This window comes from Zophobas morio, unplaced genomic scaffold, assembly GCF_036711695.1.
Source record: "Zophobas morio isolate AGI-343-1 ecotype UQ-CSIRO unplaced genomic scaffold, CSIRO_AGI_Zmor_V1 ptg000011l, whole genome shotgun sequence".
In the NCBI taxonomy this organism is placed as follows: Eukaryota; Metazoa; Arthropoda; class Insecta; order Coleoptera; family Tenebrionidae; genus Zophobas; species Zophobas morio.
The window spans coordinates 8,331,950-8,345,800 of NW_026972116.1; the positions used below are offsets into that span (position 1 = coordinate 8,331,950).

Below are 13,851 nucleotides of genomic sequence, written 5' to 3' on the forward strand. Positions count from 1 at the left end.
TTAGTTAGTTACTTCGATATAGTTGGCAACAATACAGGTAATGCCAATGTCAACAGATAACGCACGTGCACGTTGTTTAAATGACATTTGCGGTTTAATGTGTTGACATTTTGACTACTTTTCAAAAAACTAGTCTTCAACAAGAATAATAACTACATACAATGAGCGTTAACGATGTGTTTGAAACAGTGGGAGGTTTCTGCCCAGACTGTGGATCAATTTTGCCACCATTACGTGAAAAAGGAGGAGTAACGTGTTACACTTGTGCACGCAATTTCCCAGCTGAAGGTATTTATTATAAACAACGTGATTTTTAATTAATAAAATTCTGTTAGTTTTTAAGGGATATAAAGTGACATATACTGTCCACTTTAATTCAAGGGAAAAATTTCAGTCAAGAGATGATAAAAAGGGAAAGAATGACGAAGATGAAGATGAAGGACCTGTTGTTGATAGGAAATGTGCAAAATGCGGTAACGAGAAAATGTCCTATGCCACAGTACAGTTACGATCTGCTGATGAAGGCCAGACAGTTTTTTATACCTGTACAAAGTGTAAATATAAAGAGAGTGAAAACTCATAGGTTATAAATACATATTATATTGTGTCATTACCTGTACTTTTTATCATGTGTTCAGAATTTGTACGTACGCTTCATATTAGTGTTTAAAGTAACAAACAATTGGTTTTACTGGGGTTTCACAATAACTTCATACATTTCAAAAGTGTTTCCAATATTAAAATATTTGTAATTTTTGAATTCATTTTACAAACTGGACAATATTTGCCGCCAATTTATAGTGGTAGAATAATCAGCGATTCATCACTGAAAATTGAATCATTACTCCGTGAGATCATTGGTTTTGACTTTTGAGGTTGGTAGTTCGGAAAACGACAATACAGGAAAGTCTAAAAAAATATTTTGGGTCCAAAAACCAAGCACCATTATTTTAAATTTTGGGGATTTTTCTATGTCAATATTGGTAATGCAGTTTCCCCTAGAACACCTACCTTCATTGTCTAGTTGAAAAGTCACGTTGTGAGAAGAATAAAAAAACGTTTTAATTTAAAAAAAATTAGTGTTCAGAAATCTTAAAGTCCGAAATTAGTGAGCAAAATGATGGTAAGTCAACAATCCGGATTTCCATTTTGTTATGTATCATATGTTATTAATATAAAATGTTGGTTGGGCTACCGGCACCGCACCTGTATCTAATCTATTTCATTTCTTTGAGCAGCAACCACAAATTCTTTTACTAAAAGAAGGGACAGACACCTCTCAAGGAAAACCACAACTTATATCAAACATAAATGCCTGCCAGTCGGTAGTAGATGCAGTAAGAACAACTTTAGGTCCTCGGGGTATGGACAAACTTATCGTAGACAAAAAAGGTAAATCTACAATTTCTAACGATGGGGCTACCATAATGAAACTGCTGGATATCGTCCATCCCGCCGCCAAGAGTTTAGTTGATATCGCAAAATCTCAAGATGCTGAAGTGGGCGATGGCACTACCAGTGTGGTTCTCCTTGCTGGTGAATTTTTAAAACAAATTAAACCTTACGTTGAAGAAGGCGTCCATCCGCGTATCATAATTAAAGCAGTGAGAAGATCACTACAGTTGTGTTTAGACAAAATCAATGAGCTTGCTATTAAGATTAACAAAGCAAATGCAACTGAGTTTCACTCACTTTTACAAAAGTGCGCTGCTACTGCCATGAGTTCGAAATTAATTCATCAACAACGTGATTTCTTTTCAAAGATGGTTGTGGATGCGGTGTTACACTTAGACGAATTGTTGCCTTTGAATATGATTGGTATTAAGAAAGTTCAAGGGGGTGCTTTAGAAGATTCAGTTCTTGTAGCTGGTGTGGCATTTAAGAAAACTTTCTCGTATGCAGGATTTGAAATGCAGCCTAAAGTTTATAATAACTGTAAGATTGCTCTTCTCAATATTGAGCTTGAATTGAAAGCTGAAAGAGATAATGCTGAAATTAGAGTGGACAATGTTAAAGAATACCAGAAAATTGTAGATGCAGAATGGAATATTCTGTACCAGAAGTTGCAGAAGATACATGAGTCAGGGGCCAATGTTGTTTTATCCAAGCTTCCAATTGGTGATGTTGCCACACAGTATTTCGCTGATCGGTAAGTTTTTTTTTTCAAAGTTGTTTTCCTTTGGCGCTATTCATTAAATTAGAATTGTGCCAAAAAAAAACGCTGAATATTAATCGTTTATGTAAATAAATTAAAAAACTCCCGTACGTAAATACATATTTGTAGTATTCAAAAACATATTTCTTCATAGGTTGAATGCTTTATTCATATGTTTGAATTCAATATTCAATAATTTTCTGGAGAAATCATTGCTATCAGCCTGCTACAAAATTACAAAGAGAAAATTAATTCATTGCAACAGTTATTAACTGTTTTCCTCCTTTCTATTAGGGACATGTTCTGCGCCGGCCGCGTTCCCGAAGAAGACCTCAAACGCACCCTCAAAGCTTGCGGAGGCGCCGTCATGACGACGGTGCACGACCTCAACGACTCCGTCTTGGGCAAATGCGAATACTTCGAAGAGAGACAAATCGGTGGCGAACGCTTCAACTTCTTCAAAGGTTGTCCAAATGCCAAAACTTGCACCATGATCCTGCGCGGCGGAGCCGAGCAATTCCTCGAGGAAACCGAACGGTCACTCCACGACGCCATCATGATCGTCCGAAGAACGATCAAAAACGACGCCGTCGTCGCTGGAGGCGGCGCCATCGAGATGGAACTCTCCCGAATGTTGCGCGACTACTCCAGGACCATCGCTGGCAAAGAGCAGTTGCTGATCGGAGCCATCGCCAAGGCTCTGGAGATTATCCCCAGGCAGTTGTGTGACAACGCGGGATTCGACGCCACGAATATTTTGAACAAGTTGAGGCAGAAGCATGCGCAAAACCACTGCTGGTATGGCGTGGACGTGAACAAGGAGGATATCAGCGATAATATGGAAGCGTGTGTTTGGGAGCCAGCTATTGTTAAGGTAAATGCTTTGACGGCCGCCACCGAAGCGACTTGTTTGATTTTGTCGGTTGACGAAACTATTAAGAATCAAAAGTCGGGAGATGCTCCACCAGCAATGGGGCGCGGAATGGGGCGGCCAATGTGAAAGGCAAGTAGGTAAACTCGTTTTCAATTTTTATTTTTTAACTTTGGCATTAATCTCACATGTGTAGTAGAGTCAAATAAGTTATTTTGTAATGTTGTGCTTAGTTGCAACACTGATGCATTAATAAATAAAATCATTTAACACCAAAATTGGATATTTTTATGCGTTTGGGAGTTTAGGGATCAAAACTACCATGAGGGTGAACCCCAACTCTCCATCTGTGCTTCTAACAGTGTGTTTTTACACCTGTGTCAACGGTTACATGACTGGAATAAGATTATTTTTAGGAAATGATATTTAGGTATAAGGTGTCTAGATATTTTGACTAAAGTGATCAGCTGACTTCTAGCGGAAGTTACTAATCGTTTTATCAAACATAAATAGAAATGGAGAGGATCATTTACCAATGATCTTAAACTACGAAAATTAATATGGTGCACTTGCGATGCTCGTCCTAGGCTCAAACCACATAAGTCCTGCAAGAGATATGGTTACCCTGCATAGTCACTATTTAATCCCTTTTCTAATTTAAGCGTTCAAACACTTTTTGAAACTCAAATATTCATTTTACAAAAAATACTTGACATAGTTCTGACGACATTTTTGTTAATTTTAATGGAAGTATAGGCCATCCACGAAAATAGTTAGTGGTTTTACGACTTTTACTCTTTCGCCATCTTGTCAACGAATATTGCAGCTTATTAGGGCCGTTTTCCGTGGTGAAATTTTTTATATAAAATTTACGAAGCCTATGGGTTTTCTCGAGGGGTTTCTAGTATGTACAGTGATGATGGGTAACTCATTATCAGTGACGGCGGCCGGGCGGCGTTCGCATAAAGAAAAACCTAGAGCGGCTTGCCGGAAGTCTCGACGGCGCACAGTGGTCGATTTGTCAAACCTAGATGGACACAAATAAAACAAAGTCATTTTCAGAAATAAAATTTAATTCTAAAACAAAAAGTTCCTATAAACAAATGAGCTAAATTGTCTGGTTTTCGAGATACTGCAAAAAAAAATATATTAATACGTTCGTATCTACTTGTTAGAATTATTTCCTATTTGAAAGTGTTGCGCTATAATATAGATTATTTTATAGAATATTAACTATATAATACCAATAAATATAATAATAATAATAAGATTAATGAAATAATAATACTATGTACCTATAAAATGATTAATACTAATGAAAACAAATTTAAATGCATCAACGACTATTAACTAACAACTTATTGCTTATTTATTAATTACTGTTAAATACTGTTAAAAACACTAAACTGGATATCACATTAAAACAAATAACTTATTCATCAGAGTCTGAAGTAGAGAGCAGTGGCGGCTCCTCAGAGGAGGCAGGGGAGGCTGAGCCTCCTCTGTTTTTTGGAGCTGAGCTTCCTCTAATTTTTTCGATGAAAGAATTTGTATTTTTATAGACATTTGTTACTATTCAGAATATTTTGTTTGATTTAATTTACTTTCATCATATATCAGGTTAAAATATCGAAAAAAATTATATTTGCGCCCTTAAATCATAATTCACACCACTCCGCGTTTGGCTTCAGCCGTAGAAGCTAGCCTCCGCCGAGAATGCATCTTACTATTGAGACCGCAACCTTGACGCATAGTCATTCAGCACTGCATTGGCTAAAATGTTCATCGTGGTGCCGCTTCAGGCCGCTAGCCTCCGGCTAGTGCATCTCTTTTCAGATCAAGTCGCACGGATTATTTTATCTCTTTCTTATTAACTCGCGCGATCGGGTGTAAATTGGAAAAACATTGAGGTGGTTTCGCGTGCTCCCTATTCAGTGGTGAATGGTGTTTAGGCTTTAGTACCTACGTAAAGCCTAAGGTGTTTTTTATATCATTTATTTGCGTTTTATTTCTGATCGTTAAAAACAGCTGGTATTATCGGCATATTAATATTACTTATACTTAACGAGAATGAGCAACGAAAATAAGTCAGTCTCATGTGCAGTGTAAAGGCATGAAAAATCACAGGAACACATATTTTCTTCTACTACTTTAGATTCCGCTCATAAGAGGGATATTGAGAACTATAACGAGAAAGTTGGTGAAAATAGGGCAATTTTGAAAAGACTAATCGATGCAATAGTTTATCTATAGTGTTCTTTTCGTGAGCATGACAAAAAAATTATTCAGATAATGAAGGATATAAAAAGTATTGGTTTTCAAATTTGAGCCTCCTCTGAAGAAAACTTCACGAGCCGCCACTGGTAGAGAGTTCATAAGGCGAATCTTCTTCTGTGTCTGTATCCATAGTATCAAGTTCGATTTCGGTCGAGGCTTCAGGTATTGTCTGAAGCAACGATAATACGTCTGGTGATAAAGTGCTGCTTTTTTTCTGTTGATGGGTCCTTAGGCTGGTTATTAGAGGATCTGATGTAATTAAGAGCATATGCATCAAATCTTCCATTGTTTCTTGTCGCGAAAATTTTCTGCTGTGACGTTCTCTAAATCCTTTACAATTTTTATTTCTCGCTTCTTGGGCTTCTTCCGATAATTGCCCAATAGGCAAGATTGCTGACGAAATTATGTCACCTCCATGTATTAACAGTTTATGTACACTTGCTGGCATGTAGTACCAACCGTATTCTTTTACATACATTTCGGCAGTGGCAAATGTGTATTTATTAAACGCATCTAGATTTACTTTATGTCCTGTCGAAATAGCCTCTAAAATTACACCAAAACGTTTAATAAGTTCTTGGTTAATACCTGTTATTCTAGACGATATTTCAGGATTTTTAAAAAATCGTCGAGCGGTATTACCGTCATTGGTGGTTCCACTACCAGGCTTTGGTACATCCACTAGTAATCCAGTTTCTTCCTTAAATTTATCTTGTATTAGTTTCTTCCGTAATTCTACTGCCTCCTTGTCATGCTTTTTTATCTGCCAGGTTTTTGTGTTAACACGATACGCAATGTGCAACAGACATTCAAAACATCTAATCCAGGCATGCAAATTGGAAATACCAAACGTCAAAGCCAATGGATTGACTGTTCTAGTTTGGTGACTTTTCAGGTTATTCATTTGTGTTGGAGTAGCTCCACATATATAACATTTCTGCGATGATTGTCCCATCACAGCATTGCAAACTTTGCCATTAACCATTGTCATCACAAGTTGGTGTGATACCATCACTCTATGGTTTTGATGTAGTAATTCTGTACAACTTAGTCCACTAATTTGCTGTTCTATTTCAGCAACTTCTTTTTTTGTCATCTCAGCTGTTTCCTTTTTAAAAATTAATTTTATGGGACGGCAATAGCTTGTCGATGATGGTTTTGGATTTTGCCATAAGACCTTTCCATTGCAAGTCATTTGTAATGGTACCATGGAAATCACAAATAAGAATGAATCATCTGCCTGTGGTTGATTTGTAAATTTTTGCTTATAATGTCCCTGCCCAGAAGCACCATCACATCCCCACTTATATATCATTTTGATGTTTTTTTTTTCATCAGTGGTTAATTCATTAAGCAGACGTTCTTCTATCGACATTATCAAACGTTGAACCGTGTGATTCAACAACGCTTGCAGGTTTACTTCGGCGGAAATCTCGGAAATCTTTATGCTTTTTGGGTAGCAAGCTTTCTTTGCGTCCAAAAGTTGGTCATAACCTGGGTATATATTTGCGTTTTGTTTAATTGAAACTTTTCTAATCACGGTATATTGATGTTTCGTTAATTTAGTATCAACAAACAATGCCAAAGCTTCTTCAGAGCTTAATTTTTTTGGTAAGTCTTTTGCAGGTCTGTGAAACGCTTTCTTAAGTTTTGTGGCCCTTTGTGGAGAGGATTCCGTGATTTCTTTTACAATTCGTGCCGCATCTCTCCGACCACCTTTGCGTAAAGTCATCTCTGTAGCAAAATTAAGGCGTTCAGGTGTAATATTTAACAGAAGCTCGACTTTTCGCTTTTTTGTTTTTGAACTAGATTCAGGAAATAGCTTCTTAGGACGACCACGACTACCAGAACTAGTTCCTGGCAGGTTAGTTTTATTTGCTTCTGCTATTTCGGCTTTAAATGTGAGTGCAACATCCAGCCATTTTGCATTTGCAAGAAGAAACCTACTCTCCATTCTATTACTACTTTTCCATTTATTTTCTGCGTGACGGCAAAAATACCTTACTCTTTCCGAAATAGTAGTTTTAATAGACTCACTGATGTCCGTAAGATTCAGATGCTTTACAATAAAGTTGTATACCTCCGTTTTATTTTGCGCGGGAGTTGTAGCGCGGCGCCATATGTCGAATAACACACGTCTAGATACGGCGCCGGCGGTGGCATTCTCTAAAAAAATTCATAATTAATAAAGGGGCAAATTGGGGCAGTATGTTTTTTTTTTGTCTTATAAAGAATCAAACGCGGAATATGCCGACATTTATTCCGTCAGTGCCAACTGATGCCAACATTATTAAAACATTACTTAAAGTTGGGCTTTTTTACGATTTCCTGCATTTGAATAATATGGTGTTTTTAACTAATTTAGGCGTACGGTCTTGTAGTAAAATTAATTACATACCTTCGATAGGAGTATCCATAATAATGTATAACCTTCAAAACACTGTTTTCACAAACATTCTTCAAATGACGTGATACTTTCGTACGTTCGTACTGACTGACGCGTGAACTAGAGCTGTGTCGGGGTGGTTTTACCTGCTTCATAACAATGAAACCGGGAAAGGAAACAGTTTTATTGCTTTGGATTTATTATTCATAAACATTTGTCGTCCCATCGGCATTAAATGGTTGCATTTGAAAAATAAAAATTTTCTATTTTTGTCCACCTACATTTAACAAATCGACCACTGTGCGGCGGGTTCCAGAAAAACTTCGAAGCGGCATTCGCGAACCATCCAGAGGAACACAAGATTATTTAAGTAGGGACCACTGTCAGAAGCAAGCTAGTCGAGTCGGAATTATTTAATCTCTACACAATATCTGTGTAGAGTGTAGTTTTGTATTACCCTGAAATAAATTGTTGAGTTTTACCCACGCCGATTTTAAATTACCACAATATAAACCTATTTCGTGAACATTTGAAATGATTTGTGTAGGGGTTATCATTATCTTCTAATGGTCGTCCTTTAAGAGAAACGACATAAAAACTGCAACAATAGAAAAGGTTTTATCTGAAATATTTATCTCTGTAGTGCGAGAATTGCGAGAAAATCTCTTTATGATAATAAGCTGCTTCTCAAGTCAGTCGGACAAGGATGTTCCAAGATTTTAATTCAACACGAGGCTAAACATTACAAAGAAATAAAACAAATAATATAACTTCACTCAATCTTCTCTAATGTAAATTACTCTTACTTAAAATCATCGGTATTTTTATTGACTGCTTTACGATGTTGTACTCATCAACTTTAATGTAAAATGATCCCATGTTTGTTAAAATTGTCGTATTAATTCTTGCAGGACTTTATTGTAAAAATTTTTTTTATTCCACATTATCTCCATAGGCACATCTGGACTATCAGAAATGCCCATTCCAAAAGCAGAATGCTGTTTCCTTAGACCACTTTAAAGATATTTTAGACATGACAAAGTACACCATATTTTTTGAAAACCTTCAGAGTTCATGTGTATTCTTATATCGTAATTTTTGACCTTCCTTATGATATTTATGTAGATTCTAAATCGCTTTCTCCATTTGATCCCGTCCATAATAGTACATTAGGCTGCTGGTAATTGACACATCCACTTTCACGAATAATTCTTTGATGCTATTCTTTTAATATCTGCAGTTTTGTTTTTATAAATGTATGGGAGCTGTAGAACCGTTATTTTGTAGTCACAACATTTTTAACAATGTATCATAAGCATAATTACAAAAAAAAAAATCGATTTTTGAACCAAAACCGACTATATTCTTCGAAAATACATAACTAAAAACAAGTTAGAATCTCAAAAATAAGAATTAAAAAATGTATAGGACCTGTTTGACTATACTTATGTTTTTTATATTAACTACATAAAGTGGACTTTTTGCAAGCGGGCCGATAAACCTTGGAACAGGGTTGATTCTCGTTACACGCTGTAAAATTCATTTTTATTTCAAGAATCGCATAAAAGTTATGATCATTAACAAAAAAAAATTAGATTGCAAAATTTCTGTTAACCAATAGGTAGATTGCCTTCACTTGAAATTACGAGATTATTGCAGAGAGCCACTAGATGTCATGAACAAAATGAGTAAAGTGTATGCCAATCTCAATGATAACCATTTTGCAGTGAAAATTTTCCACTAGATATTTTTGTTAAACAGATGATAAGAATGAAAGTTGAAGGTCAAAGTTTAAAAATACGAATTATTTGCTTTATGGAATATACTGATATCTGCATCATGTTAAAGTAACCGAAAACTAAAGACTTTCCAAACAAAAAAATAAACTCCCCCAAGAGTGATGACAATCCAAAACATGAAGACATTCAAAACACCCGATAGGCATGCATTCGTTTTTCTTTAGAATAGATTTGTTATTCAATTTTTCTATTACTCATTCCATGCATTTGAAGTCGATTTCGTTTACTTCCTAATTTTTCATCAAAAAAAGTATAGATACATATTTATTTATTTATTCATCGAGTTACTGTTTAACTTTTATTGTTATTAAAAATACTCGCTGCTGATTGGCCAAGTGAGAGTTAATTTTACCTCACATGTATATATGTACTTGTGGTATGCGATATAGCTCTCTATTACAATGATGGCGGTTTGCTGTTTAGTACATGCATTCTATCTATAGCACGATACAATATTAACTTGTGTATGTAATTATGTATGTCAGCGACTACGTAAACTGCGTTTGGAACTCGATCGTTTTAGCTTGTAAATTCTTGGACAGATAAAAGTTCATTTAGCACAGTATATATTTTTAATTTTTTTTACTAGTATAAACAAATTCACACTAATACCGTAGCTAATACTAGCGCGGTGTCCACATTCGCTGTTTCCACAGTATACGTATAAATGTATGTATAAAATATTTATTACAGTTATAAAAAGAAAACTTCCTTCATATGTATATAAATTAGACATTTTGCTAATAATTCCGTGCGAATGGCCCGGTATTTCTGTCCTTGTCTTATTAGTTTTATACAGAGTGATGTGTAGAAATACTGGCTGTCATAAATAATAAATCAAACGCAAAGTGAAAAACAAATAAATATCGTTTGATATTTTTCGATAATATAATAGTCAAAAAATCGAAAACTGTTTCCTAAAATAATTTTTCCAAAGATGGCAGATGATTATTCATAAACAGAAATGTAATAAACATGATTTGACAGAAGTTCATACTTTTAGGATAATCCAATTACGACCTTAAAAGTTAGGTGTGCCACTTCGATTTGCCAGGACTATACACCCGCTGCCGGGCAGATAAAATTTAGCATATCCATAGAATTATCGAAAATTACGTTATCACTTGTTGACAGAAGTTAACAGTTTACTCATTTAACAAATTTATTTATGGTTATTATGCGTCGTTGCCAGATTTCGAAGTTAAAAAACTATATAATGATGTATATATACTTTATAAAAATAACCTTGACATTCATCGCCGCAAACACGTCATTTATTTATCCTGGTGTTTAAGTAACCATAACATAACTACCATATTGGAGTGCTACCTGTTTTCTTTACATCGGTCGATATCCAGCTATGTAATAAAGTAAAATATGAATGGGTAAATATTTTTGCACATTTCTAAATTTCAGTACGCGGGAAAAAAAAACTTAAATAACTATAAAATGGCTTAGTTGTCCCCTATGTTAAGATTTTATTTATGCTACAATTTTTTTTATTATTATTATCTATATAATAAATACTTAAAATGAGGTTCCCACTTATTTTGAATGGAGTAATGGACTCTTGAAATTAATCACAACTAATTTTCAATTAACGCGAGATCTTTTTCACTTGTTCTTTACATTTTCAGAATGTAATAATCATCACACTTATTGCTGTATGATTTTAAACACAGCGACAGTTTTTTTAAAACATTGTACCATCATCATTGTTTTTAAAGTTTTGGTGAAATTTTTTTCACGTAATTTAAAATTTAATATGTCAAGTATTTATGGAAATTTAGGAACGCGGTGTTCACCACTGTTTTCAGTTTATAGAACTCTATAATTGTCGATTTCTTTTTTTTTTAATGAGATACAGCAAAAGTACATTCTTCGACACAAACTTCTCATTTCCGACCAAAAAAAATAAATGGTCTATGGTTATTTCGACAGGACTTCCCTCGCTCTGATGAAAAATTGGGAAATAAATTAAATGAACCTCAAACATATGGAGTGAGTAATAGAAAAATTGAATAACAAATTCCGTTTCTTTGAGAAATTAAAAAAAAAACATTATTTTGGGAACTTTTATTTGTGATACCCTTCATACATTAAAACAAATATAGATAAATAATACCAGTAACAATGTAAGAAGCTAAATAACATCATATAAATGTGTTTTAACATCCTATAATACTTCTTGTTTGTCTACATCTCACTTTTTTTTAATGACACTATATATTTTTTTAGAGATTCTTGTAGAGCTCGTTTTTCCGAATACTTCAATCACCCATACCCACCATTGATTCAACACATTCTGTTACGAAAACACACTTGTTTATATTGGTCTAAAATGTCCCGTTGTTCATTCATAATAGAAAACGGATACAATTGCCTCAAAAATATGGACGCATTGATAAAGTAACTCTGTATTAATGATTTTTCCCACCTGAAAATGTCCCGGTCAACATTATTTAGCAAACTATGTTCGCATATAATACTAATCATAAAACACTAACAAACAATCGACAATGTTTCCTGGGTAAAGTACAGAGTTCTGTAAGCTAAAAGCAGTGGTGTGTTACGAAATTTCCATAAATAATAGATATTGATTTTTAAAGGTACGTGATGAAAATTTCCCCAAAATGCTAAAAAGATGACGATAAACTGTTTTTAAAAAACTGCTCGTGCGTTATATAGCGGAAGGTATAGGCATGTCATATTTAAAATTTCATAACAATAGGCGTATTAATAACGGAGATATTACGTTCTGAAAATATATGTATTGAAAATCCCATGAACCAAAAGTAGAGACTCCTCTTAAGGGTTTTATGGACCATGTTTATTTCCATTCCGTATTATTTATTTTGAATAACTCCATTTTATCGTAAATTTTGTTGGTAAGTAGTAGTTTTTCCAATAAGCATACATGAACACAAAAAACATGTTTATATTTAAAATTGTGAGTAATGTTTATATACAAATGATGTACTACTTGTAAAATGTACAATTAAAGGGGCCATTACGAAATTTGAATGGTTATTGATTTTTTAAAATAGGTGATGCAAAAATTTCACTAAAATTAAAAAAAAAGATCACAAACTATTTTTAACAAAACTGCCATTGCGTTATAACTACATATAAAGAAAGTTATGGACAACATATGTATATTTAAAATTTCACAACCATAAGCCTGTTAATAATGGAGAAAACGTAGCAACTGACCATGAGGCTAAATAAAATGCAACCTCACATGCACGAGATTAAGAACAATTTATAAACCACCCATTAAAAGCCGATTTACGGAAGCTCAAGTACCTATTTGATTACAGTAATTAAATGTTTAATGCGGTATTAAATTACCATGTGACCGACTCTAGGCCAATCAAATGTCGCTACACGCCGTGTCAAATGCCTGATTAACAGAACCACAATTTAAATATTGCCTAAATTGACCCTAAAGTTTTGATAGCTATCATTCATATGTCGATACTTTTTGTTAAAAATGTGAATGACCTGTAAAAGTTTTAAATTATAACCTAATTTCAAGATGTGTTGTATTTTTTACTTATTAAGGATGAAATAAAGCAGTCTAAGAGTCAACAAGGTCCAAAGATCTATAAAATTTTAGTAGCAGTGGTCATAAACACCGTATTTGCAGTTAATTATTATCATCACAATGCTTGTTAATATGGATGGGAATAAGTGGGCAATTTCACGACAAAACGATGCATAAATACGTCTACTTGCATAGATACAAAGGTTATTAAAAATTTCTACGCCACTTGGCGATCTAATAATAATCATTTGCATGAAAGGACTAAAATCACCTTGTATACCCCAGAGGGATAATTGAATTGCAAATACGCGGATATTTATACTTGAAAAAAGAAAACACAGGATGTGGATTCAGCCATTCGTATCACGCATCATTCGTTAGTGTCGTTTACGACAACAACAAAACCTGTTTTAAATTATAAACTCACACAGCAGTTGCTGTTTACATGTTCGCGGTTATAAACATTAATATAAATAGAAAATATCGACGGCTGCTTATTCGTCCTTTTGCCCCTTACGCACGGATGTTTATAGATCAATATTTTTATTCCATCATTAAATCGAACTTAACGATATTGCCGCACTGTTGTCAAAGTGTGACCCTATTATTTATGGAACCCAGTATCAATGATTTTTTTATCAGCTTGAACATTTCAACCATACACGTTTTTTTTAAGGCGTTCGATAAGCAAACTGCGCATTTTGTTGTAACAATACATGTGACCAAGGTTTAAATATAAACGTTGGCTTTTTTGATAACTTTATCAATCTTTCGCAATTTCCTTACATAAATAACGATCACAACATGCATATTTAT

General features: G+C 34.4%; 3 protein-coding genes across 3 annotated transcripts; 2 read left to right on the forward strand and 1 right to left on the reverse strand.

Annotated features, from left to right (window-relative positions):
- Positions 1–28: 28 nt before the first annotated feature.
- Positions 29–610, forward strand: LOC135126841 (DNA-directed RNA polymerase I subunit RPA12). The gene is made up of 2 exons (XM_064053018.1): positions 29–288; positions 336–610. The coding sequence occupies exons 1-2, from the start codon at positions 162–164 to the stop codon at positions 581–583; spliced, it is 375 nt and encodes a 124-aa protein (XP_063909088.1). The 5' UTR covers positions 29–161; the 3' UTR covers positions 584–610.
- Positions 611–991: 381 nt separating this feature from the next.
- On the forward strand, positions 992–3,304 carry LOC135126833 (T-complex protein 1 subunit eta). The gene is made up of 3 exons (XM_064053003.1): positions 992–1,123; positions 1,239–2,149; positions 2,450–3,304. Exons 1-3 carry the CDS (start codon positions 1,118–1,120, stop codon positions 3,153–3,155), a joined length of 1,623 nt encoding a protein of 540 aa, XP_063909073.1. The 5' UTR covers positions 992–1,117; the 3' UTR covers positions 3,156–3,304.
- Positions 3,305–4,346: 1,042 nt separating this feature from the next.
- On the reverse strand, positions 4,347–8,276 carry LOC135126834 (uncharacterized). Its single transcript, XM_064053006.1, has 2 exons — positions 8,204–8,276; positions 4,347–8,147 (listed from the first exon to the last, which is right to left on the reverse strand). The coding sequence occupies exon 2, from the start codon at positions 7,255–7,257 to the stop codon at positions 5,374–5,376; it is 1,884 nt and encodes a 627-aa protein (XP_063909076.1). The 5' UTR covers positions 7,258–8,147; positions 8,204–8,276; the 3' UTR covers positions 4,347–5,373.
- Between the last annotated feature and the right edge of the window lie 5,575 nt (positions 8,277–13,851).